At 42.9% G+C, this 27460-nt stretch overlaps 1 protein-coding gene and 2 long non-coding RNA genes across 6 annotated transcripts in view; 1 reads left to right on the top strand and 2 right to left on the bottom strand.

Annotated features, from left to right (window-relative positions):
- Positions 1 to 6238, bottom strand: part of PRKCH (protein kinase C eta) — a 119506-nt gene extending 113268 nt beyond the window's left edge. The window contains exon 1 of the mRNA XM_071745310.1: positions 5496 to 6238. Within this exon, the coding sequence (XP_071601411.1) occupies positions 5496 to 5855 (360 nt within the window). The 5' untranslated portion in view covers positions 5856 to 6238. The remainder of the gene's footprint in view (positions 1 to 5495) is intronic.
- Positions 6239 to 8950: 2712 nt separating this feature from the next.
- LOC139796847 (uncharacterized) lies at positions 8951 to 26940 on the bottom strand. Of its 4 annotated transcripts, XR_011726170.1 has the most exons (7): positions 25620 to 26940; positions 18370 to 18429; positions 17377 to 17595; positions 13876 to 13986; positions 12854 to 12964; positions 9605 to 9665; positions 8951 to 9512 (listed from the first exon to the last, which is right to left on the bottom strand). It is a non-coding gene; the product is annotated as an uncharacterized lncRNA (long non-coding RNA). The 4 variants fall into 4 exon arrangements; XR_011726168.1 differs by lacking the exon at positions 12854 to 12964 and having other exon boundaries at positions 24492 to 26935; XR_011726167.1 differs by lacking the exon at positions 12854 to 12964 and having other exon boundaries at positions 25620 to 26935.
- Positions 22203 to 26280, top strand: LOC139796846 (uncharacterized). Its single transcript, XR_011726166.1, has 2 exons — positions 22203 to 22316; positions 23019 to 26280. It is a non-coding gene; the product is annotated as an uncharacterized lncRNA (long non-coding RNA).
- Positions 26941 to 27460: the final 520 nt, after the last annotated feature.

Here is a 27460-nt window from a genome sequence, read left to right as displayed (position 1 = left end):
CCCACTCCACCCTGTGCTGAGAAGCTGCCACCAAGCCAGAGTGCCAAAGCACTGGAGCATGGGCTGGCAGGAAAAGAGATCACAGGCTTTGCAAGCCAACTGTGTAGGAAACAGAGCAGGTTCTGGATGGAAACCTATGTGCCCCCCACACTGCAGTACCTTTCAGTGGGGCTTAAAGAGCAGTGGTGATACCTGCACAGCCCATCCCAGCCTCTCCCACACACCTCTCTGGAATTCCCAGAGCCCTTCCCAACTCCAACAGCAGCAAACCAACAGTTCTCAAGGCACAGCTGTGGAAAAAAAAAGACTGAGGAACAAACACATTTGAAGAATGGCACCACAGCAGGACCAGGCACCCAGATGCATGAGGGAAAACCAAACTCACATCCCACAGTACCCAGTTCAAAGCCAGGGCATGAACTCCAGTCCCACAGACCCTGCCTGGCATCCCAGGGGCTCTGACCACTGGGAACTGGCTCTCGGTGTGCTTTGACCAAACCTTTCCAGCCTAACACAGTCTCAAGCAAAATGCCTATGTTTTCCAAGGATGACCTCACAAGCCAGACAGGTCATTTATCTGGGAGTAACATGTATGAGAAAGAAATAGGACTCCCAACTAGTTCAATTTCTGATGCTGAAACAAGGCAGTAAGTGTCCAACTAGTCGTGGTAAGTCAACTCGAGTTGGTCTTGTCTGCCTTGATCACTAAAACTGTTATTAGCATTGCCCCCAAGATTATTTAATACCTGACAAACAGCAACAATTTTTCCTTTTTTTATTTAATACAGCTGTTGTTTTAAGCTGCTGGGCATGCTTAGGTAGCTTTGTAGCACAAGACTGCTGGCTTTTTGAAGGGTTTGGTCACAGGACTGAAGGACAGCTGTAGAAGCCAAAATCCAAGTAGCTTTCAAAAACCATCTCAGCTTCTGCAGGGAGGGTTTCTCCCTCCACTATTCCCATCCAACATAATAGTCACGTATCAGTAATAATAATTATGGAAACAACTTAAAACTTGTCAAAAAATAGGGATGGAGCTTAGTTTACTCATGCCTAGTTTGCCATTACTGTGCAGCATGACTCTGACAGAGATCAGAGACCTGCACAACCTGCACTGAAACAAATTTCTGTCCCAGCCTGAGCACGACCTATGGATGGAGACACCATTTACTCCCGTACCTGCCCATCACTGCAGGTGGGCACAAGCTGATGCAGACTCAAAATACTTAATTGCAAAATCCTCTCTCAACAGTTATAAACTATTTCTGACTTCCTGATGGAAGTCTTGCTCACCTGGAGACTGCTCTACAGCAGAGCAGAAGTTAAAACTCAACCATATCCTATTTGACCTGCAGGTCCCTGGCTCTATGGCAAGGTCACGATGCTCAAGGGAGAACACAGTGTTCTCTTCTAACTGTTCAACTGAATGTTCAATAAATACAGTTTCAAACATGGGTAAAACACAATTCTTTTTGTGTTGAGAAAGAAAAAATCATAGGAAAGGATACAGGCACAAGAGCTCAAGTTAAGGAACACATGAGAATTTTGTCTTAATCTCTTCCTGCACACATGAGCAAATGGTAACAAACTCATCAGGAAGTTGTGATTGGCTCATTAATCTTATGGTCCATCTGTTATCTGATTTCCTTCAGTATACTCTGCTAATTTCTACTTCAAGATCAAGGTTTAATTTTAACTCCTTGTTAAAGTCCTAGAAATTATGACATCTCTATGAAGGACTAACAACTTGTACAACTGTAACTAAATAATTCCCTATTAATACTGCAATTCAGTATCCATAAATAATGTTTCCCCAAGAAAATTACTACAGCTACTACAGAAAACTCATAGAAATAATCCTATTTCTTGTAAACATCTCCCCTTTCAGTTACAACTAGTTCTCCAAATTATTTTTTATCTCCCTGACATACAACTGCTTCCTCTGCTGCACTCAAAGAAGGCAAAAGAGGAGATACTACCTTGTAAAGATGCATTTGCCAAGTAAAAAGACCTCAGCACATACGAGTGCAAAATTCAGTGCTTTAAAAGGCAAGTTGCAAACCTGATGTAAATCATGACAGCTTTAGGATAGCTGCCAGCTTAATTCCCCACTGAGTTGCACCTGGCAGGGCCATGCGCACCTGTGTAAAATGCTACCATTCAGGTTTGCACAATTTCACACCCACACAGGAAAATGCCTCCCAGAAAGAACATGGTACTGGAGAGATCACTCCTGGTTTTAACTACATTAAAGCCTGCTGAAGGCAAGATGGCATTTAATTGGCAATATTAATAAAATCTACTGCTCTGTAACTTGAGAAGTAAACATAAGAAATGGGAAACGAAGAGAATGATCTTGAAGTTAATAAGCTCCTACAGATTTGGTCTGTGTGAAATCAGTCAACTGCTACACAAACTAAGAAATATCCAGACCATGCTAGCATGTCCACTAGAAAGGCTCCAGAAAATCATAAAAATGGTTAGAGGAAAAAGGGTCAGTTTTGTAAGCTCTGGAACACAGATTTCAATGCAAACAGTGAAGAGAGCACTCTGTCCCAGTACCCAGTGGGATGACTCAAGTGTATAAGCATTACAGATGAGACAGTTCATGTCCATACACTTACTCATCTGCATAAGTGTTTGGGGCCATAATTGCAGTGATGTACCTGCAAGTCATCTGGGAAGCACCAATGCTCACACACCAACTGTTCCTACTTGCCTCTTGCCAACACTTCCTACAGTTCTCACAATAGGTGGAAACCAATTTTACAACTAATCTTTTTTTTTTTTTTTTTTTTTTTTTTTTTTCCACAGAAGAAGAAAATCAACATTTATGAACAGAGCAGCTCACGCTATAACCTTCAGGCCAGCATTTGAGCTAAGGGACTGTCCCAGGTAATCCCTGACAGCTCAGTTACCTGGAGAAAAGCTCGGGGAGCAGAGGCAGCCCTGCCCTATTTGGCTGTAATCAAACCAAGGAGCATATGGAGTTCACCAATATATTGGTGTCCTTGTCCCTGAAAAGTTAACGTAAAAAATGTATTTCAAATCAAAAGGAAAAATCATGCACAGCCAAGTGTAAGACAGGTTCAAGTTTGAGGTCTCACAGATTTTCCCCTCACTCCATTCACTGCTTCTTTGCCTGTATGTGCTTTTGCTTTGGGGATGGCAATGAGGAATTTCAGAATGGAGATGCTGTAAATCATCTACAAATCCCTTGTGGTGTCTTGTATCGTGCCAGCAGTTCACGGACCTCGGGCTTGTACAAACCAGCATTTCCTATCCTTCTGATTACACAAAACCCCATGACAACCTTGCTGGATTTATCAAGACATATTAAATTATCAGGGCAAGATGCAGTTCCCTGTCATCATGTGATCCTGGCTGCACGCTATGTGAGATGCTAATGGAGCAAGTCAAAAGGGAAGGAGAGAAGAAAGGGAACAGAAGGGGAATGCTTGCTCACTCCCTAAACAACTCACCATAGCCGTAAATTTTAGGCATTTACTGAATGAAAAGGAGAGAGCAGCATCTCTCAGTCTACATGCTCGGATATAACATTAGTTTATATCAATATAGTTAAAAGACACTGACTTCCCACCCCACTGCACCCATCAAGTCACAGGACTTCCTAAAACATGTGCCTTTCCAGCAGAAATAAGAAACTGTTCTCTCACCAAAGACCAAACAAGCACTGGACAGGACATTGAGCAACCTGGTCTAGTGGGAGGTGTCTCTGCCCATGCAGGGTTGTTGGAACTAGATGATCTTTAAGGTCTCTTCCAACCCAAACCATTCTATGATTTCAGGATACAGACTACACCTGTCCTTAAAAAAATCTGCACTACAGGATAGAGGAAATTAAGGAGAAAGTGAATACTTGTGCATCCACACTGGAGGCAACAGTATTATAGATATTTTAGTAATATCTATAATGTCTATCTTTGCAATGGAGTAGTTCAATCCCATGTGTAGCCAGACCCTGCACAGCCAGGATTTATCCTGAGAGGATGAGGCCTCTCTCAACAGCAAAGAGGGAAACACTCCCTGAAAATCAGTCATGAAGAAAACCCTCAAAACCACGGCTCTATATCCTGAACTCCTTCTTTGGTCCTGGCCCACTGGCTGCTCTGTATTTAAAACTGTTTTAGCAGAAGTCTCAGGAGCAGCTTCTCTCCAGCAGCACAACCAGCTTTGGAAGCACCCAGAGGGCAAACTCCTGGGAACTCTGTTCTGGCTGTGCTGTCAGGAGCAACACCTGAGCCAACTTCTTTGATGTGAGCTTGGATCCTTCTGCCCAACACAATATCACAGCAGGGACTGTGTGAGAGACCCCCTTTAGGGCATGAGCCACAAACATATCCACAGGGTACCTAAGTGCACCATACAAAGCGAGGGAAAAAAATAAAAAAAGTTACCATTATACACCTATTAATCAATCCTGCAGCTGGTATTTCCTTGTAATCACCACAGAGATAAAGCATCACACCTCAATCACAGATGACAGAAAGCACCAGCATTCTCCCCAGCTATAGGATAGAGATGCCTATCTGTTCACTACAGTGTCAGCTCTCTTTCCTCCTCATCTGATTTTATTGTGATGGTTACCTGACCACACGAGCTAAACTTCCTGGCCTCAAAAAGTCAATATCTCTCTTAACCTCAGAAATCTGCAACTCTTCTGCTCCTTCTCTATCCAGAAGAATTGCTTGTTGGTTCGGTTTTGTTTGTTTTGTAACCTAACATTTACAAGCAAACTTCTGTCAGGATCAATACAGTTACTCCTCCTTTCACTGAAAGCAAAGGCACAACTTTAGAGCTTGTACTATTTCTTTCATTTTTCATTTAACACATAAATAGAGGTCCTCTGGGCCAGATGCAAGTGACAACTACTTGAAAATAACCTAGAATTAGCTGTAAGTGAAACTGCTTGACCAGCACAGTAGTGTACATAGACATGAGACTAGTCCTGCTGTGCTGTTAGCAAGTCCAAGAAATTTGCACACACATATCAAACAACTGTGCAAGCATGTGTAGATCTGAGCAGAAATACACCCACGTATCCAAGTCTCCAAGTAAATCTCTGTGTGCTAAGTAGGATGGTACGATGGTGTGAATCTGCAGGTGTACTTTGCTGGTTATGTATTACAGGTATCTTCTCTGCCAGTCTACAAAAAGAAGAGATTTCACAGCCCTCAGCCACGGGGTCTTGACCCCCAAACTATGACAGCTGAAAGTTTTTGTTCTTACAGTCTCTGAATGCATCAACTGAAAGAGCAGTCTAAGCACATCTAAAGCACAGGGGCACAAACAGAGGCAAGAAGGCACAAACAGAGGCAAGGCACACCAGTGTAAACGCAGACACACGGGTCAGGCTGTGTGCATCTGTGTAGCACAGGCATGCAAGGACAAGACCCAGCTCTGCAAGTACCCATCCAGCACCTTCATTCATTCGAAGAGGAGCCCAGCTCCAGCTTCTCCTTCAGCCGGCTACTCACCCAGCCCTCGAAGCTGTCGCTGGGGCCCGCGGAGCGCAGGAGGTCCTGGAAGTGCAAGGTGCAGTTGGCCACGAAGTCATCGTAGCCGATGGGGGTGTCGTGGAAGACGGACAGCTCGATCTGGTGGCCGTCGGTGACCGTGGCAGAGAACTCCTCGTTGTAGGTGGGCTTGTTGGTCTTCTGCTTGGTGCTGGTCTGCCCAACGCGAACCTGGTCCACGCTGACAGTAACGTAGGGGTCCAAGAGCTGGTAGCCCTTGCGGAACAGCGAGTGCCGAAGGGACCAGCGGGTGGGCTGCAGGCCCACCGCCTCCCCGATCCGCACCTTCAGGTACCCGTTGAACTTCATGGCTCCGGACATGGCCGCTCCCCCGGGGAGCCCGGGAGCCCGGAGGAGAGCCAGACCCCTCTCCCGCCGAACCGGGCCGGCAGCCAGCCCCGCCGTGCCTCTTCAGGGGGCCGGGCGGCGGCGGTGCTCCCGCCCTCGGGCCATGCCGGGGCCCCGGAACCGCCGCGCACCGCCCACCTCCCGCGGCCGCGGGCAGCCGCTCCGCCGCCCAGCCCGGCCCAGCCCAGTCCCGTTCCGCCGCGGCAATGCCGGGCCCGGGCCTCTTCTGCCGAGGGGGAGCGGCGCGGTTCGACTCGTCCCGGCACAGCAGAGCGCGACGCGGGACACCTGGGGCGTGGGACGGCGCCGGGCGGGGAGGAGCCGCGAACCCGCGCAGCGAGGGCGGGCCCGGCGTGGGGAGCGGGCGGGACAGGCACTCGTACGGCCCGACCCGACCCGGCCCGGCCCGGCGGTGCCGGGCGGTGCCCGCAGCCCTTAGCGCAGGTGCGGCCCAAAGCCCCGCCGACACCGTAGGGCAGGCGGCTGCGGAGCCGGGAGGGAAAAACGGCAGTGCCAAGGTGCAGGGCTGGGACAAGGAGCCCCCTCCATCCTTCCCCTCCCCGAGTCTTCCAAATAACCCCCCCGGCTGCTGCGGTGCCTTCCCGCACCTCCTGGGGAAGGGCTGAGGCTGCACCTGGTCGTACCTGGGGTGCGGGGAAGGTGCAGCTGCGCGGGGAGAGGAGCCCAGAAGCGCGGCGTTAGCTCAGCTCCTTTATACATTTCGTTCTCGTACAGCACCGTAACGCTGGAGCAGCGCATTGAGCCAGGAGAAGGTGTGCTGAGAATTTAAAGATGTTGCTTTCGCGATGGAAAAGTTTATTGCTATTACCCTGCCGGTTTGGGATTAATTGCCTGTGATTAACATTTTTGGCATTCGGTGAGCAGGGGTTGTTTTGGGGGTGGATTTCTTTTTGGGTTTTCACTGCACTTAATAAAGTCAGAATTTAAATGCTTTTAATTACTTTCCAAAGTTCGCAGCCAAATAGCACAGACTGAGTAGGGGAACGATGAGATCCTGCTGATACTGCTTGGCCAGCACTGGCTGCATTACACTGCAATCCCTGCAGCAGAAGATGTGGTCATTTGAAGGTCCTTGCTGCAGCTGGACGGTGCCAAGGCTGGCTGAGAGCATGCAGCCTCTTTTTGTGTGTGTTTCTTTCATTTTTCTCCTTTTCTTTCACTTTTCCAGTCTATTCCTCCCCCTCGGCCCTTCATCTCACACCTTCTATCCATTCCCTAGCAAGCTGCCTCTGGTTTCCCACCACCTTTCCTCCCTGCACTTTTTTCTCCTTTTAGAGATGCTCCACATTTTGCAGGAGCACCAAGCCAGGGTTCATTCCAGCCTGAGACAGAGCAGGGCTCCTTATTCCTTCCTCAGGAGAGAGCAGGTGAAACGGGTTCAGTAATGTGATCATTCCTCACATGGAAACAACAGTCTTGCCAGAAAAACTTGTAGACCCTTAAATCAGACTTCTGGTAGGTGTCCTTGCAAGCCTTTTAAGTTCCTTGATCTGTCACTATTAGCTGGAAAAGAAGAAGTGTATTAAGAATTTTTTGAGGTTGGTTAGGACAGTTCATTCTGGCAAGAAATGCAGGCTTGATCTTAAAAACTGCCAAACTGCACAAAATCCAGCCACCAAAGGATCCACAACCTTGTTTCCAGGAGTAACCAGCTCCAGCTGTTTTAAAAGAACGTATGGCCAAGCAGACACACAGTCCTGTATTCCTATGAAAGTCTTCAAGATTTAGGTTGGTTTTGGGTTTGTTTTTGGTTTTTTGGTTGGGTTGATGTTCCTTCTGAAATGCTTTTTAGCACTATGATCATTCTGGGTAGTTCCACAGTTCCACTCCTGTTCATAATCTCCATGCCTTCTTGAATTCCTCCATCCCACAGCAGCGAGCTGGTCAGAAATTAACATTTATTTTTACCAGCTGTATATCTGCTACATCTTTAATTTCTTAATTCACCACTGTTCTTATCTCATCATACCATAAACTAAAAAAAAACAAAACCTTCATTCTTTTACCTTCTCAAGGGCAGTATTATTTGCCATTTTCCACTTCCATCACCTCTGTCTTTCCTAGTCATGAACTATCCCTTAAGAGACCATATGAGCCAAGAAAAAAGATGAAGTGACCATGATGGCCAACCCAGTTCTTAGAAGACTTCACCAGGGCTCTGTAATGGCTGTAAACAAGATTTAAAGACAGCCTGAACTTAAAGCATGAGCATGGATGTCCACAGGAGGCTGAAGGTTTTACACAGGCTGGAGCACTCACTCTCTAAACTCCAAATCATCAAATATAGGGTTTACTCTCCTTATAGGCCTTCAAAGAGCTCAGTGCAATAGCAGTGGAGAATGTTGATTAAAAAGGAACAAATTTTGGCTTAGCCCAGCATGTCTAGTTTGCCTCTAAGTTTCTTGTGCTGGATCTATTTGCCTTAGGAAAGCTGAAACCTCTGTAGGTTCACCCAACAGTGCAGAAAAACCTGTCTTAGAAGTCTGAATTTCAGCTTAGATTCACAAGAGCTCTTGGAGGCTGGACACTATAGTCAGAAGACAGACATAAATTGCAATCACAAAGGCCTATAATACTGACAAAATTTTTCTCTCTCCCTTTTCCTCAGTTTTCTGAGGAAGCAGAGATACAAGCCTTCCCAAGCATCTTACTAAAAGTAGTGACTGGCTCACAGATTTACTAGCACTAACAGAGAGAAGACCAAAATCTGCTAGTTAAAGGCTTGGGTGGTGCCATTTCCTCTGCTTAATCACACAAAGTGATACTTCACTGCACAGGAGTTTCACATATAAAAGTAAAAGAAAAGGGGACTTAAGGAACTTTTTCGGTACAGTGGTTCATTGGATTCTCATCTGGTAACATGATTCTCAGACCTAGGCCTTTAAAAAAGAAAAAAACAAAACAAACAAAAAGGCCCCAAACCAGCAAGTATTCTGAAACTTGTGGGAAAAGCAGGTGAGCTGTAATAATAAATTTCTGATGAGCAGCAGTATCCGTTGCAACCCAGTTTTCCATTGGAGGAAAAAAATCAATCCTGTGGACTCATATGATGTAAATCTAATTAATTTTGTTTATTCACTTGAACCAGTCTGGAACAGATCATCTCCAACAGCATCTGAACACACCCCTATTCTCAACTCTGAGCCAAAGCCCAAATGTTCTCAAAGAGAACTGGCCAGTGACATGAAGTCAGAACATACCCTGCCTACTCTCCAGACATCCAAGAAGTGGAAAAACATCTCCAGTTCAGTATTTTCTTCCAAGAACGAAAACATCCCTGTGCACAATGACCTTGTAAGGCTGAATGCAGCAGCACCATCTGGTGATGGCTGTATTGAACCTCTTTGTACAGCTCTCAGTGCCAGGCAGGTCTGCAGGAGCAGGGCTTCTCTTCCTCAGCAGGAGCTCAGAGAGCAGGTTCCAGCACGGCAAGTTGATTAGTTCTGTGCCTTCAAGTGTTCAGAGAGATTGAAACCTTCTTAGCCCTTCTTGCCAAGCTGCGTGGCTTCCTGAGCAGTTGCCAATGACACACAGATGTTTGAGAAACTGGGAAGAATGAACAGATCCCCTGATGTTGTGCCTGAGCAGCAGCATGGTGGATGGCATGCACTGGCAACACATACAAAATAAGCCACATGAGTCAGAATTACAGGTAAATTACAGGATGAACAAACAAGTAATAGGCAATCTTACTAACTTACCACTCTAGGAGAAGATTTTAGTGTATTGGTGGAGGGCCCTCTGGAAAAAACAGCCCACCAACTATCAAAAGGACAAATAGATCATTAGTAATTCTTAGAAACAGAACTGAGAGCAAAGACACTCAGGCACTGTATAAATAATATACTCATAGCATTTATATTGTGGGCAGGATTGCTTCTCCTTCCATCTCAAAAAAAAGCAGAGAAGAACTAGAAGTGCACAGAAAAAAGATGCTGAGGGTGATCAAAGGCATGAAACATGGTTGTGAAGGGAGAGAGACTGCCTAGCTTAAGATTTCTGTGTCTGGGAAAGAATGACTGCAGAGGAAAATACAAGTGAGATCTGTACAATCATAAACCATATGAGCTGGGTGACTGGGAAAGGATTTCTCATTCTTTCCCAGACAAGACCTAAAAGGCACTTGCAGAAATTTTGAGGTAGCGGGTTTAAAACATACAGCAGAAAACACCTTTTTCACAACAGAACACATAGTTATCTTATGGAACTCGTTGCAAAAAATGGAAGCCAGAAATATAAATAGCCTCATGAAGGAAGAGATATTTATGGAGGATAGATTTAGTAGTGGCTACTGACCATGAAATAAACCCCAGGAACTTCTTAAACCACAAACTGCCAGATCAACAGAGGAAGGAAAACTTTGTGTTTCTCTTATTTCTTGACCTTTTCTGCTTAAACATCTTGTTTCTTACTCTGAAGCCTCAGTTACTGGCTACTGTTTGGAGCAGCATGGCTGAGGTATGATGAATCCAGGAGGGACCTAGTGTGCCAATTATGTTCCTCTGGGTTGTAATTTCCATATCTAAGTAAGAAAACTCAGGAATAACACCTCTTCAGACTGGCTTATGCACTATTGCCTGCAGGTAAGTTAATGGCCAGGAACAACAAACTGAGTTTACTCTTGCACTCTTCCTTCAGGTCACAGTAACCTAAAGATAAAATTATGCAAGTTCTCATTTTTGGGAGTATATCTGGGAAACTTGCAATTTGGCTCCACATAAAAAAAAAGCCAAAGAGCTTGGCTAAGCTCTGTTGCAGGTTTATTATTTAAACCTGGCCTAATCTCACACTACAGCTATACACAAAGTAGAGCCCATTCATGCACGTCTTCTTACCAAAGCATGCATTATTCCCTTTACCAGTAACCTGTAATTCTGTAATAATTTAGTATCGTCCCCATTTGGCAAGTTAAGGGCAAGTGCTTAAATTGCTCCACTTTAAATTTCTACCAAACACTGGTTACATTCAGAAGTAAGTCTGTAAAGCGATGGAAAAACTTTTGCTTTCACAACTACCATTGCAAAAATGCTACTGACATTTCTTGTAAATGGAACTGCAGTTAAATACACTTTAAAAATACAAAAATTAAAAGTGCTGTAGAGGCTAGTGAAGCAGGAACTAACTCTATTTGGTTCCTCTATTAATTTTAGCCTATTTATACAACTTCCCTTTTATAGTTCTTTCTGTAAGAGGCTTGTTAAACCTTTAAATAATGACAGCTGCTAAAAACTGAATATCCCATGTGTGGAATCATTTGTGGTCTGGAAAAAAAAAAAAAAAAAAAAAAAAAAAAAGAGATCAAATTCTTCTCTAATTACAGGATCAATCCAAAGCTCACTGAAGTAGAAAGCAAAGCTGCCACTGATTTAAGCTCTACAAGTATCAGCCCTCATTCCCTCATTTGTATGTCTGCTGTTGCTCCTGATTTATTCCAGTGCACACTAGAGAAAGAGATTTAGCCTGACATCAGCTTTTCTTAGTTAGCATGCATTCTGTGAGTAAATTAGTAAATTTAAGCTCACCTGATCCTTTTTTTTTTTTTTTTTTTTTTTTTTGGAAAGCACCAGATCATTTTATAAAGTGCTGGTATTATAAACTCCAGAATATAGTTTATAAGAGCACTAACTCCTACAAGCCAGCCATTAATACAGCTAATGGTCTGTTTGTTGTGTACAACTGCTCTCATTTGTCTGGGTCCATTAACAAATGCAGTGGTCATTAACTGTTAACAGCAACTCGGTTATTAGATTTTATTACTTGTACAGGAAACACTGGAGAACAAACTGATTGTTTTGGCTTAGTGAGGTTTATTTCTTTCCAGAAGTCTTGCCTTATTATTTATAATTTAGCTCCTTGCTTATTCCCAACATGACTGACACACTCAGAAATGGGTTCAAGCCATCAGTGTAGACAGTCAGTTCACATGCCAGCCTCTCCTGCCAGCCCCACCTAGCCCAACCAACCTCTCCTTTAAACCAGAGAGCTCTGAGGCACCAGGTGTCTGCACTGACCTCTGCTTTTCTGATTTTTCTGTGTCTTTTTGTTGGGCAGAAACTCCTGCCACATGTATAAGAACAGGATGTAAGTTGAAGTTACATTAATGTGCATCTAGAACGCTGTAAAATCTTCTGCTTCAGTCATGGCACTCTCTCTAATTCACTGAAATCCAATAATCAAGTTTAAAAATATGCTTTACTTCCTCTTCATTGAGACTGATGCATCAACCATGAGTGAGCTCTGTCTGCCTGCAAGGACTAAATTATGGACTGTCTATACATTTAGTCCAGATAATTGTAGACGTCTCTTCTAGTCTAGTGGGTTACAAATAAGCTTAGAGCTACAATCTTACAAGCATTTCTTTTTTGAGAGATATTACCCAGTATTAGCAAGACCTGAAAGACCTTCCACATTCTGAATGCTGTAGCCACCTGATGCACACCTTACTTGCTCTGCTTTCTTCACCCTGATTCAGTTCAAAACAATGGAAAAACTACAGCAGTGTCAAATTGTCACGAGGGACCAGTACTGGCTTCTCCTGAAAGTGGCTTTCATCAGGCAGTCTGAGCAGTTTCCTTCAGCCTGCAGTGCCATGATACACAAATGAGGGAGGAGACACCTAGAAATGTGTTGTTAGTGCTCTTTGGAAACAGGATCTTCCAGACTCTTAACTAATCAGTGTTAGACCTGACTGGTGTTGCAAGACAACTATCAGTACTTCAGAGGTGGAAATGGGAGATGAATGTGGTTTACCCTCTGCCAGGATGGGTATAACTAATGAGACTGAAATAGCTCAATTTCTGAGGTACTGGAATTTTTGTACTGCACTGCAGTAGAAAGATCTGATCAGAAGAATGATACTTATAGCTGTAAGTTCTTCTCTCCTCCTGCAAAGGCACAAGAGTACAGTTGGTGTAAATTATCCTACCTGTTCACTACAGGCTGTTACTTACCTGTTCACCTAATGAGAAAGATGGGGCCACAACCAGCCCAGTGGTGCAGTGCATCAGTGGCACATGTGATGCTGATGGGTGCTTCACTGTCTGAAGAGAGGCCACACTCCCCTAAATAAAGTGATTCACAGTGAGGTATCTGAACATATTGCATTGGAGATGCCCCACCAATGTCATTTGGCTTGTGGAACAGGGTCTTATCATGGTTTGATTGCACACAGAGTGGTCAGAGGGTTGTCATGGAGTGCAAATTTGGCCACATTACATCAGCCCAGTGTGATCTGCAAACCTGTTCAGATGCAGCCAATGGATCCAACCAGCATCAAGAGGAAGATGGTGAGAGATTTTGGTAAGGACAGGCTCAAGACTGCTCGTTTGTTTGATCTGTTAAATAACAGCACATGTTATTTAAAAGGGCTTCTATTATCCCTGGGGCAGAGGTTAAAGCTTCTCCCGTATGCCCATGCCTGTGTCTCATGTGGTGCTTGCATGGGATGTGCAGTGTTCTGCTGCTGGGGACTGAATGGCATGAGTCAGTTCGTCTGCTCCTGCCTAATAAACAAAGGACTTCTGATACAGCTTCTCTATCAGCTTCTGATAACAACATCCTTTCTACTCTCTTTCCCAAGGTAGCACGTGCTAACATATTGTGCAACAAAACCAGCTGGACAAGAAATTTAAGTCTTTAAGAAGCCCAAGGATGTGCACATTATGCCAGTAAGAAGCTGATGTCAGCAGAATCTTGCTAGGATGGCCCCAGATCCTCAGGCAATGAAATGTATGCATTGTCTTTACCTAGAATAAAATGAGCATCTCTGTCTCTTTCAGACCCTGGTACAGCTCAGAGCATAATAAATTCCAGGATTTTCCATGAACAGCAGGACTGTTCAAACACACAGAAATCCCCACGGTCCTGGCTTTACATAGAGAAAGTTGGTGCCAGAGTTGTGATCAAGACCCTTGTGACAAAAAGGATGAACACTGTTCCCTGCTCTTGCATGATACGGTGCCACTGTACCAACCTCTCTCTTGCTTCCTCTCTTTCTCCCTTGTGCAGAAATGGCTCTTCCTCACTGTGCACTTCATGCAGCCCGTTATTCCTTTGTTTTTCTCCCACTGAATCATTTTTCTTCCTCCAAGGAAGAAGGGTGGGCTGTCAGCTCAGCAAAAGAAGGGATCCTGCCACAGCAACTGAAGAGCACATTAAGATTTGCCAGTGCAACCACCCACTGCACACCAACAGGGTGATCCTTCCATTTGTGAGATACCTTTGTTTATACTCTCCATACTACTCTGGTCAGGAGCTGCTGCCTAAGCCAAGCTGATGAGCCCCAGATGCATGTGGGAAGGGCCTCACAGTCTATAGTTTTATTTTGGATCAAGGAGACCCAATCAGGCACATCTCTGAGGGAAAAGATGCCAAGATATCCTGGAGGAAAGATAATTCCTGGAAGCAGGTATGTGCCACAGCCAAATAAAGCTGGTATGCTTCTGGATGAACAGGACAGACTCCCAGCTGCAATAGACTTTGTGCAGATGTCAACACGATGTCTCTGGGACAGGAACTGTGCTGGCTATAGAGAGCAGGGGCTGCATTGCTGAGGAGATTCAAAGCAGAGAAGAGAGAAGACAAAGCAACACCCCTGTCCTCTGGCACTGAGTGAAGAATAATCCCTGTGAGAAACTGTCATGAACTGTGCCCATCTGCCCGGTCCCCATGAAAGAATCTGAAACTGAAGCAGGTGAAACAGCAAGTGATGGTAAACAAATTCACAGCAGTGGTTGGCAGAGGTCTCTGTAAGAACTAGCACTTCAGATGTTCCCCAGAAATGTTTATCTAATATGAATTTCAATATTTAAATAGGATGTTGTTCCTTTCCTGTTCCTTTCACTTAACTTTACATTTTTTTATACGTCCTCGAAAGACTGAACTATGACATGTGATAAAATAGGAGATATTTTTTAACATTAAGCAGGCTAAGAAGGAGAGAAAAAGAAATTTATTAAAGCTATGGGACTATTATGACTATCTGTTGCAGATTCATTATATCAGCTAATAATGCCTGAGTTGACCTTTTAACACTGCCAAAGCATCAGCAAGCCCTAACTATCAGTGTAGGCTCAAGCACCGCCCTCTTTCACGTATCACACTGAGAAATTTGAAGATGTCTGTGAAGAAACAGGGAGAAACAATGGTCAGGACCTCCCTGTCCATCCCATTTCTCCCTCAAACTCTGCACACAGGCAGCAAATGTTACCCACATGGACGGTCTTGCTGAGCTGCAACTCACTCTGAATAATAAGTGTGTGTGGGGGGGTGTAATATTTCAGGACTGCTGTAAATCTTGGACACCCTGCTCCAAAATCTTACAACTTATAAAACGTTTAGAAACCAGAAGGTGTAGCTACATTGTAGAAGAGCCCCCATGTTTACAACACTGCATCAGACAGAAACTCTTAAGTGCAAAGCTAAGAAACCCGGTTTTCTTCTCTATCAAAGACCTCTAGATGGAGCTCCCTCTTTTGTTTTCAATCCAAGCAACAGCTAGTGGAGAACTGTCAGCCATGAGGCAAGTATAATGCTAGTGGAAAGGAAGAAAGCTTAGGCATCCTTTTGTGTGTATCTTGTGCTGCTGGTAGATATTCCAAACTTTTTCATAATCCTTCAAGAAGCCAGCCAATGTGTTGCCAATGCCCTTGTGTTGCTTACAAAAGCCCTTCCAGAAGAGTAATGTTTGGTGGTGAAAAGGGAGTCAAAATGGACTGCAGACTGCTGAGATCTGAATGTAAACAACATGCTAGATGATCAGAGACAGATCAGAGATCAGCCAGACTGGTTTATCTCAGTACAGAAGCCCTAGAGCTGAGCTCATTGCTGGACTGGGCCCTTTGAAGAGGGAAGGACTGCAAAAATTAGGACACCAAGGAAGTCTTTTGCCTCTCATAGCAGGGAATGTTTCATTTCTGGAAGGCCTGTCCCTTCAATGGACAACAGTAGAAATTTCCCAGCAGGGCCAGACAGTCTGAGGGGAACTGACTGTGCAAGTGTCACCTTGAGCCTGTGTGATCCTGTAAGCCCAGAGAACAAGTCTTGAGGATAAGTCATGCCAGCACTATGGGCAGACAGGAGGCAAAACCAACAAGTGTTGTGTCCCACTTTGCACTGGAAGATTCCCAGGAGGTCTGAGAACCACCAAGCCCTCATTTTGGAAGCATTAGGGCAGCACACATCTCCCTTTAAACATCACCTCCAAAACCACCTACACCTGGACCCCTTGCACAGGGCACAGATGGGCAGGGTCCATAGTGTCCATTTCATTCTATTTGTATTCTCATCAGCCCTAAAAAAAAAAGCAGGGGAAAGCAGGGCATCCGTGTCCTGGTCCCACTAGAGGGTACCATCACCCCAGAGTGGTGCTGCACAGGAGCTCTGTGGAGTTCTGCTCCTAATGAAACCTGAAAGCCAGGCTCAGGAAGGTAAAAATCAAACTTTACAGAAAAGCATGCTGTAATTTTATGATGCACTTTAAATTGATTCTGTTTAGCTGGAGCAGCCCCCTGGGCAGGTTGGGACTACCCAGTGCAGCATATGGCTGTGCTTTCAACTAACAGCTCCAGCCTCTTCCAAGGATGTAAATGTGAGAGCCTCCTGTGCAATCAAAGACAAAAATTACTCTAAGGAGTAAATTAAAAAATACGAGAGGCCCACAGGAGTTCACATGTAAAATACATATTTAATCTTATTAGAGGGATAAGAAAAAAAATGTTCAGATCTTTGATATTATTTTCATTACAGCAGTGCCTGAGAGGAGTCAAATAAGCATAGGACTACCCTGTGCTAGGAACTGGACAAGCACCTAGTAAGGAGCACACAGCTTGCCCCATGTAACTTGCAATCAAAACAGACAAGGCATAAAGGAAGAAGAAAAAAAGGTCAGAGGGGAAAAAGTGGTTGCCCAGGACTACCCTGCAGGTGGGACAGAGCCAGGAGAAGGACCCAGGTCACCCAGATCCCCCACGAGTGTCCTCCTCCTTGGCTCACACAGCCTCAAGTGCCGTATGTTCACGGTGTACCCTGTGGTTTGTTTTTTCCGGCAAGGTTACAAACAGGGATGCACAAATCTTCTGAAAGCCAAGTCCCCTGCAGCCCAGTTCCAGCTAAAATAAAGCCAGACACAGGAAAGACCTAGCATGAGTCAACATTAGCCTAAACTGTGACCTAGTGAAAAGAACCAAATGTTTGGAAATGTCACCTATTTTCACGTTGATGAAAAATACACTCAGCACTTCATGTTCTGCCTGTTCCAATATTTCCCATATCCCTGGAGACTGGTGGCTAAATTTGTATCTGACATACTCTAAGGGAAGCTCAGAAGGACTTGGTGAGGAGTTTGGCTCACATAACTGGCTAGGCTAATGGCCATTTTTTATCCAGATTAGGGGTATCATACTGGAACTTATGCAACTCAGTCTCACTTCAAAGGGAAGAGACAGTTCTTGGCTACAGCAAGCAAACTCCCTACCCTCCTTCTGCTCCATATTGGTGCAAGATCTGGTTTCCTTTCTACTAAACTGGGATCTTTCCTTTATACTCTTACACTGCAGGAAAAGTTTCCTCTCAGATTTGTACCATTAGCATCCACTTTCCAACACTTCCTTCCGTATTCACAGCTCTTTAGATGCCAGGGAAGGTGGGATACGGAAGGTGGATGCTTAGGTGCATCAGATAGTCCAGCTTATACCTAGGATAAAATAGATCAGGGGGAAAAAAAGATACAACAATTTTCTGTGTCATAAAAAAAAAAAAAATCACAACCCAGCAGCCTCAAACAAATGAAAATGACAGCTTGTAAATATCTGGAGTTGCTGCTGGGGTGTGACTGATGTAATGGGATCAAATTCTGAAGGAAATGTTAAGATATGTAACAGCCTGAGGTCCCTCATGGCAAACACCATAGAAGAATCATTAACTGGTAGGGCAGCAGGGAGTTGTCCAGCAAGATGGATTGAAATATTCCACCAAAATAAAGCCCTCTGATGGGAAATGTGCTGGTTTCCAACCAGCTCCCAGAGGGAAGGCTGGCTCAGTCCAGAATGAGCCTTTGGTCAGTGTTTAGAGACAGTCAAGGTACCCTCATGGGATGTGGCACACCACGGTGTAAATCCTAGGTTTGCAAAAGGACTTGAACTTGGGACTTCAACATCTCTGGGGATTTCCCTAACCACAAGGCTGTTTGCTATTTTAGTGTTACTGGCTCTCTTACTCACTCAGCATTTTTGTAGTAAAAGGAGGAAAAAAAAAAAAGAAAAACAAAAACCAAAACCAACCTGAGTTAATAATAGAAAAAGGTTTTCTCCCGAAGGCTGGAAAATTCACAATACTAATTACTTAACAAGTACTTTACATGCCTGAAACTCTTCCTGGTGTCTACAGAGCAAGTTGGATGGATGGGATTTTTGAGAGCTGAGCACTACTGGGTTTAATTTGAGAGCCAGAAAAACCTGCAGGTACTTACATTTGTCCTTGCTGCAGAAATTATTGAAACCCCATTGACATGGCTGGAGAACTTTCCTCTCTGAAAAAAAAAAGGGATATAAATATCAGCCCTGCAACATTAAATGTGACTGTTATAAAATTTGGTCAAATGGAGTTGGTGGATCATTTTGTCTTTTTTTTTTTTTTTTTGGGGGGGGGGTGGAAGAGGAGAAGAGGGGGGAATGAACCATGACAAATTTCTTACATAAAATTATATGATGTGGTTTTCACTAATGTGAACATTTCTGATGTACATTTCCATGCAGCTCTGCCTGTAAAATATTTTAGGAGCTTTGTGCACAGGATGTGTTCTGATACAGGTGGATTTTAAATGAATAAGCAGTGCAATGAACACACACACACACACACACACACCTCCCAAAACCCCAGTGAGTTGAGAGATATCAAAATCAGAACCTGCCATTCCCTTTAGGAGGCCTTACCTGAGTGCTTGGAGCTCTCTCCCTGCATTCAGTTTACAAAAGAAATAGCAGATGAATGACTGTCATTTCCCTGCTGATTTTGACAGTGGCTGCACCCTTGTGCCATTCAATATTTTTAAATGGAAAACACTGTGCTTCAACTGTATTGAGTAGCTATATTTTGGCATTCTGCTTATGACAAAGAATTGTTATAATATATAATATTTGTTATTATTATTTGTATATTGCCTAATTACCAAGGCAGCCAAGTAATAGTTTTCTCTATTTAAACATATTTGTAAGACTATCACCAGAAATAAAGCCATCAGTAACTAGGCCAGTAAACAGTGCAGTTTGCTGACTAGTGTTTGTTTTATAACCTTTGGCACATCTTGATATGTACATAATAATAGTTCTTAACCCATAAATAATATTTTACAGAGGTCACACTATAGTTATTTAAGTTCAGGGGTTTATTTCCCAGAACACTAAGTAGCTGTGAATGAATTATGTTTAGTCTGATCCGCCACAGAAGGGTCATAAACTTATAAGTTGTAGCAAACCATGGAATATTACTCCTGTATGTCAGGCAAACTGTAAATGTAAAAGAATAATGCTTGATAAGGGGAAAGTCTTTTTATTTTGTTAAAGTAATATATGTTTCTAGGGAAAGACTATAAAAATTCATGTTAACTTAAGTGACAATTTGGGCAATCTATCCCCATACAGCCTGTGAATTCTGCTTGCTACAGGGGACTCTCTCGGCGTGTCTGAGGGGCTACAAACTCCTTTCTCAGCAGGGAATCTTTTTCTTTCTTGGCTTCCTTTGGCTTACAGTGTCTCAGAAGCCACAGGAGGTGATGAGAGAAAATTTTGTGCCTTTGCATAGGGTTAATGGAAAAAGGGGTCATTAAATGTTACTGATAGCATCTTGCACTGCAACAGCCTTAGACAAAGAGAAGGCTACTCCCTCCCTTATGAAATCTGATGTACAGAGAAGGGGCTGAGGGGAGGGAACTAAGCTGCTGATCACCAGGTAGGGACCTTGATCACTTTGGAGGCTGCCTGGGGTCACCTGCCAAGAGAGGTGTGGCAAAAAGCATTGGCAGGGAATTGAAAATGAAGAGACCAAAGGGACTCTAAGTTCTAGGAAAGATACTGTGTGCAGGAAACAGGAGATGGGGCCTGTTTTCATAACAGAAGGGTATTTGTTAATCACAAGACCAGCTGAGATGAAGAAATCCAGCCAAAGAGGTGAAGAAAAGGCTCCCAAGTCCTGAAGAGATGACATAGGCAGTAGGAGTGAGAAAGAGCTAGATCTGCAAGAACTCTTCCTTGATCCCAAGGAACACACTAAAAAAAGGAAAGTAGGGAAGCATGCTGAGTCTCTGTGGTTTGGTGTTGATTACAGGAATAATTTCAAAGCAATAATTGGATTTAAAACTTGCTACAAAACCTGACTTTCTGTGTGCTTCTACCATCCCTTGTGCCCAAAGCAGTGAAATGCAGGGTTAGAGCCCCAGGAAAGGGCACTTTTAGGCAAGGAGAAATTAAAACACTGGTTCTGAGACTGTTCAGGTGCTGGACCAGTAACTCCCATTTCAGGGAATGGAGCCCCCCACTACCAGCTAATCTGATGAAATGAGGTGGGAGACCCAGTTCACTGCATGCAGCCACACACTGGTGGCCCCAGCAGCAGTTTTGCAGACTCAAGACCATGCCACACTTCCCTGCCCTGTGTTGCCTCTGGCAGGTACAGCACTGTGCTAACCCCCCCTTTTTGTTACCAGATGAACTGGAGAAAACTGAGGGCTGTAAAAAATCAGAAAAATTTCATGGACGACCTTTAAGGGAGGTGAGGCAATGACAACTTCCCAAAACAGAACATTAAGTATGAACCAAGAGGATCAATAATGAAGATCGGATCGTTCTGGTTCTCCCAAATTTCCCAATTCCAACCAACTACTTTGCTCCTGCTGGCTGCAGGGAGCCTTGCTGTGAAATTCCAGCTATCCTGGTGGAGACTTCTGAGAAGAGGAGATAAATAACAGTAAAGCAAAAAGTCACCAGCTGCATTTTTCAAGTTTGTACTCCTGGTGCCAGCTGCCTAAATCCAGGATCAGCTGTTGTGGGAGTGCTGTGGCATGGTGAGGCAGGACCCAGTTCCCTGCCCAGCTGAGCCCTCTGCTATTTGCAAGTTGTGTTAATGTTCTGGCACTTCCTTCTGTAGAAAATCAGTCCTGCCTAAATGAAGACTTGCATACCAGTGGGGGAGATTTTTAAAGTAAAAATATGACAGTGAATTGTTGAATTCCTGCTGCAAGCCAGCAGGAGATGCATGCCTAACTTCTTTCAATTGCCTTGAAGAACTCTCATTAATATCATTTTGAAATTCATTACTTATTAAAAAGAAAATAAAATTTGGGTGATTATTCTCGCCTCTAAGGAATTTAAGAACAAATTATTTCTACTTTATGTAACCTTTGAGGGAACTCATAAAAACAAGTATTTAAAATAAAAACACTTGGAAGTGTTCTGATCCAAGTGCCAGTACTGCAACTCTTAGGTATTTACTTATGATGCTGAATTCAAACTGAATTGTAAATTCTAGGGGTGAGGGTCTGAAACTAAGGGCTTCTGGGAACTGCATAACTTGTGAAAGTTGGTTTCCTGGGGCTCTCTCTCCTGCTTGGAGAATGAACTCCAGCAGAGACTTCTCCTGTCCTTGGGGTTTTCACTATGGCTGCTACTCATGGATTTCCCATTTCTATTAATACAGCAGAGGTTGTGCTGCAGCCTTTCTCCTGTGTCTGTGATTTATTTGCATCTTTCTCCTTTACACAGACATCTGCTTCCATAAAACCTGTAGGAATCCTCTCTGAATCTTTACTTTGTATCTTATTTCTGTTTGTCTGGTTTGGCAGAAATTCCCTAACACTTTCAATGTATTTCTTGGGTGAATGGAAGCCAAAAATACAGGTGTATTAAAAATGTGATGTGTTAGGTAGGCTTTTTTTGTTTGTTTGTTTGTTTCCCATAAGGACAATTTCATCTGCATTTTATCACTGAGTTTATTCAGTGTGAAATTTCAATTCAAAATAATGGGAAAATAAAAGAAACTGTGTAAACATAAGATCTCCTACATCCAGAACAGGTTTAAGGAACAGAGACCTTGGGCTCCCTGCTGATCCAAACAAGTGTCAGAAAGCTCCTGGCTGTGCTCTGTGACCATCCATTTCAGAGATACCAGAAAGAGGTCATGTTGTACTTTTTATTATCTGTATTTTACTTCAAGCATTTGAGATTACAGCAAATAATATCACTGTTATATAAAGCATAATTGCTCTGCCCTTTACTTGGTTCCCCCAGCTACCAGACAACAGTGGGATATAAAAAGTTTCATAGGTTTTTCCTAGGTAGGGAAAGGTCACAAAGAAACACAGTATAAAAATCACTGCTTTTCAAGGCCACTCTATACCTTCCATCACTCTGGACTGGACAGAAGGTATGTAATGTCATTCCTATATTTCTAGGGCTTATATACAGCATATACAGTCCTTATATACACAGTCCTTATATACAGGACTGTGACTTTAATGCATGAACATCTTGTGCTTGACTTCTGAGTACAATACAATTTCTTTCATTCTGGTAAAGAGGAGGTTTACAAACCAAGGCATTGTATAACCTGACATAATTGTCTGATCAGAAAGACACATGAGCTTATTACTTACTCAATACATTGTATTCATCCAGTGCCTTCAATAAGCAGATGATGCCCTCAAGGATGCTATTGTGCCAAGCAACATGCAAGTAAAGAATGAAGAACAGCCCTCTCCCATGCCTACTTTTCTTAAATATATGGGGAGTTCAGCATCTGGGCCCATAGGCACATTTGTGACCATCAGCTCCCTGCTGCCCCCACAGCAACTCATTGTTGTTCACAGGAGACATCATAGTTTTCCATGCCTGCACTTTTTCAGGAATCAAAAACCTCCTCTGGTGTCACTGGGATTTAAGGGAAGCTTAGTCAAGCAAGCAAAGTCAATAGCTGTTGGTTGCTTAAATAAAACTGAAAGAGTCCTTTTGAAAATCATATCCTTGGCATTTCAGGTGCACCAGAAACACAAGACAAGACTCCTCCTGCTGCTATTACAAAATACAATATATTGTAATTAATTTAAGATGCTCTATTTATCATTTCTAGACATAAATAATCTCCTAGCACCACAAAGCATGACTGAAGCACCATTTTTTGCTCCCTATAATTTACAGTGAGTAGACCTTGACTAATTATCCTAATTGTGTCTGGTACTAAGCACACACCCCTTCCCCCAAACACACACACACACAATGTCAGCAATTTTTTGAGCATACCATGTTTTCTACCAAGCTTTCAAAAATGGCATTTCTAAATTACTGAGATAATTACTTATTAATTATAATAGTGCCTAAAAATTCTAAGCACTGTTTTTCAAAGAGGACACAGACAGATATATAAGAGCCCTGTAGGTGAAAGGCCCAGAAACACAGTCAAGTTACAGCAGTTTAAATTACCACAGGTGAACAAAAGCATTGTTACAGAGATTGTGCCTATTTTTAATGGGTTGCAGATAAAACATAAAATGCATTAACTCAAACCTCTCCTACTGAGATGTTAGAGAACATATTTTACCTTGAGTTTATTGCCTGGCCCCCGTGAAGAAGTACTGCTTAGCTGTGTAGTTAAGCCAGAGTAAAGCATTAGGGCACCTGAGCACCACAGCTTTGAGCAACCTGGTCTAGTGGGAGGTGTCCCTACCCATGCAGGGGGTTGGAACCAGGTGATCTTTAAGGCCCCTTCCAACCCAAACCACTCTCTGATTCCATGGTATAACACTCCCCGTATCACCCAGGGAGGGATGCAATCATTCCTGCAGACCATGGGTTTATGGGTACTACAAAGCACAAGGCCAAACACATGTGCTTCCTACTACTCTCTGCAAAAAGAGCAGATTAATAGATAATTAATACATATTGACTTGTCTTGTGGTGCTTAAAAAATGTGTTTTGCATTATGTTTTTGTAACAGTTGGCTAGCAAGCCTTGACCTGCAAGGGTTAGTATGAATACCTGCACAGCTGGAGCCTTCAGTGGCCAATCACAGTCCTGCTCTCATCATTTCCCAGTTTTACAAATGTAAATATTGGAGGTCTTGTTTAAACCTTCAGAACCTAAACATGTCATCACTATTAATAACATATGTTATAAGACACCACATGCTGACAAAATAACCTGCAGTAAATGACACCAAAAATATTGAAAAGCTTAGCATAAAATTGAAACTCGTTAATGGTAGACTGTGCAGTTTGGCATCCAACTAGAGGCAAGAATTCCACACAATGGGCTGTGTGAGTGCTAACAGCAGGCTCCCACAAGATAAAATAAACTTGCTTTATGGACATGAGGAATTGATTTTTAATGAGATTCTGCTCGGCCGTAACATCATCCTGGGAGGGTGAGCTGTTTTTCCCTTTGCCTCTGGTACAAAATTACAGTTTGCAGAATAAAGACACATTTAAATTAGGCCTATGGCTTTGCACCTTCATGATATTAAGTGAAAAGTAGGTGTTATTCCAGGCCTGAGTATAAAATGGTTGTTAAAATGTCTACAAAGAAGATCTCCTCTTCCCTACATTACCTGTCTGTACAGTCTGGCACTGGGAGGTCAGTCTGCAGCAGAACATGCACTCCTCAAGTTCTTTGGGATATAAATTATCTTGCAGACTTGTTTCCTGAAGTCAGATTAGTTAAAAAAAAAAAAAAAAAGCACCATTTTAATTTATTCTTTTCATGTCCAGGTCTCAACTGCCTGTTAAGAAGGTGTTAAGATGTAAAGAGGTTATCAAACTTCCAGTTTAATATCAAATCACTGACAAAATCAGTCACAGCAAGCAAGGACTGTCCCTCTGCTGCCTATTCCCATTTCATTATCTTTCTTATTTGTTCCACCAATTAAAACTACTACTAAACCTCCTCTTTGAACTGCAGAAAGAAAACCAGAGTCAAACAGATGGAAAGTGCCTTATAACCAGGCAACACTTGGGGAAAAACAGAATTCAAAAGCAAGAACAACTATCAAGCCTTTTCAGCTTTAAACTCAAAACATTTTCTTTACAAAGAAATCACAGTTTGGCTTCCTAAATCAATGTCACTTGGCCCTGGAGGAGCTGAGCAACACAGAGTTGTTGCTTTTCTTTCCTCTCTGCTGTTATGGTTTGCACTGTTTGCGTGCAATCATTGGCTTTTAATTGCCTTCTATTGCCTATTTCACTTGTCAATAAATAGAAAGTGCAGGCCTATCACCAAAGGCCTTACATCTGTTTCTCATACATGTCAGCCACCCATGGTGCCTTAAGCTAAAGCTGTCCCCTACTGCTAACAGGCTACCAGTTTATTAGGGTTTTTTCTCCTGCCCTTTTAAAAAGATGAAAGTTCCTAAAAGTGGTGGGTTTGGTTGTTTTTTTTTTTTTTTTTGTGCAAGTGATGGTTGAAGTTAATGAAGTAAGCATCTGTTAGGTGAGAGAAGGTCACTCTGGGGTTGGGCACCTCCCAGTGGTGGAACTGGCATTAACCCAGCGATTAGTATGTGATGACAACACCTTAAAGATAATTAGTTGACAATGAGTTGAGAGCCTGTTAACCCCTTTAACACCTTATGGTTTATGATTATAATGAAGCACTTTGGGACAAACCAAAATAGATCTAAGTTATCTAGTTTTCCTTGAGTGATTTGGCTTTTTGTGTTTGTGTGTTTGTTTTCACTTACCATTTTTGGACCTTCTTCCACAGAAACAGCTGCCAGAAGCCAGGAGCATGTTTCTCTATCTTCATCGACCAGGACTTAAAAGGGCACCAGCTTTCTGTCCACTTTTGTCCACTAGCTATGAGGTTAAAGACTGGCCTGGAATAGAAACCAGTGCTGGGATAAACACATGAGAACAGAAATTCGTAAGTTAATGGGATCTCTGGTGTGACTGAAGCCTTAACATCAAGTTAAACTTTTTCCAGGTGCTTTTTCACAATGACGTAGAGAAAACCCCTGCACAGTTTTCATGGAAGCCACTGGATCTGATTCACCTGAGTGTTACAGCTGCACACAACAAGGTTTTTCCCCCAGAAACAGGGGCTACTTGACAGAGAGGGTTTTATCACCTAAGACATGGTAAGAAACATAGGATCAGGTCACATCTCCATTTAAGTGAAGCAAACAGAAAACAGCATTGGTCATGGGTGTGAGGAGGAGGAAGCAAATGGAGAACAACTGGTAGTCTGCTGTGATTTATATACACTGGCATTTCCATCTTCATTCATTCACTCAACATGTTTAATCATGACACAAGAGCTCAAATTATTACTGGCAGTAGCTCAAGAAATTTGGCAAAAGCAAAGTAAAATAAATCTGTGTGCAGCATTCAAGAAAAAAAAAAGCTTGTCTTGAGATTAAAAATAAAATTCCATTTAAATTAAAAAGATGTATTTTTTGCTCCCCTCTTCCTTTGCATTTTCTAGTTCAGCGTGGCAGTGCTGGTGAGAAAGCTTCACAAAAACATGTTCACAAAAACAGCATTTTTTTACACAGACCCAGAAGAAGGACTGGTCTTGCTTTCATTAGGTCTAGCATAGAACTTCTGTTGGTTTCAGCAGGAACAGGCTTTATGTTTGGGTACATATCCATCTTTAACAGTCACCAGGGTAGCAGGATGTACAATATTTCCACACAATTCTCATTTCTCCTGTGTCTGCCATTTCAGCCCCTTAAAGTGCCTTAAAAACACCAGTAAATTAACTTCCATTGTGGCAAACCTTCCCTGGAGAGACTTTTATTCCCAGGTGACAGGCCAGCAAAGCTTGCAAAGGATCCCCACAGCAGTTACAACCCAGACCTCCTGGCTCCCTGCCTTGTGCTTTACTGCTAATTAAATACATCAAGCTGAATGCAGAAAACGTAGAGAATTTTGTTATGCTTTTTAGATTTAAAGGCAATATATGGATTAAGCACTGTATCAAATGTCTGTAAATTAAAAAATAAAAGTATTTCCAGCAATTTCCAAGTCCTTTATTAACTAGCTTGTACTACTGGGTAGTACCAAGCTTAAGGAAAACTTACTATCTTAGTAGAATTCTAAGAGTAGAAAAAGTGTCCTCCAAAAGTCAGCATTTTGTTATCCAAAACTGACTCAACTGTGCTGTTATAACCATCAGTTCTTTTAGCAGTGAAAAGAGGTCATGATAACTTTAACTTAGACACAGTTAGTGAACATAATTTGCTATTATAGGTAGACAGGTCATAAAACCAGAATTCCTGGAACACATCAGTGATTGCTTCAGTCTTGCTTATTAAATTTAATTCATAATAAATTAATCAATCTGCTTCATGATTCAAAAGAAAATATATTTAAAATGCCTTACAAAATCAGATTCTCTTGTCTGAGGGTTATTGCTCACATATTGGTCTTTAGATTTCTAAGTCCTGCAACCCTTAAAGGGATGATTAGTCACAATCTTAAGTACAGAATTATTTGCCTGAAAATTAATTTCAAAAATACAGCTCATAGTTAATGATAGAATTAAAAGGTCAACTTTATGGGCTAAATCACCAGCTGGTAT

This window comes from Heliangelus exortis, chromosome 5 (genome assembly GCF_036169615.1).
Source record: "Heliangelus exortis chromosome 5, bHelExo1.hap1, whole genome shotgun sequence".
NCBI classification, from domain to species: domain Eukaryota; kingdom Metazoa; phylum Chordata; class Aves; order Apodiformes; family Trochilidae; genus Heliangelus; species Heliangelus exortis.
Note: the sequence above shows the minus strand (reverse complement) of the source record. Positions and strands in the feature narration are given on the sequence as shown.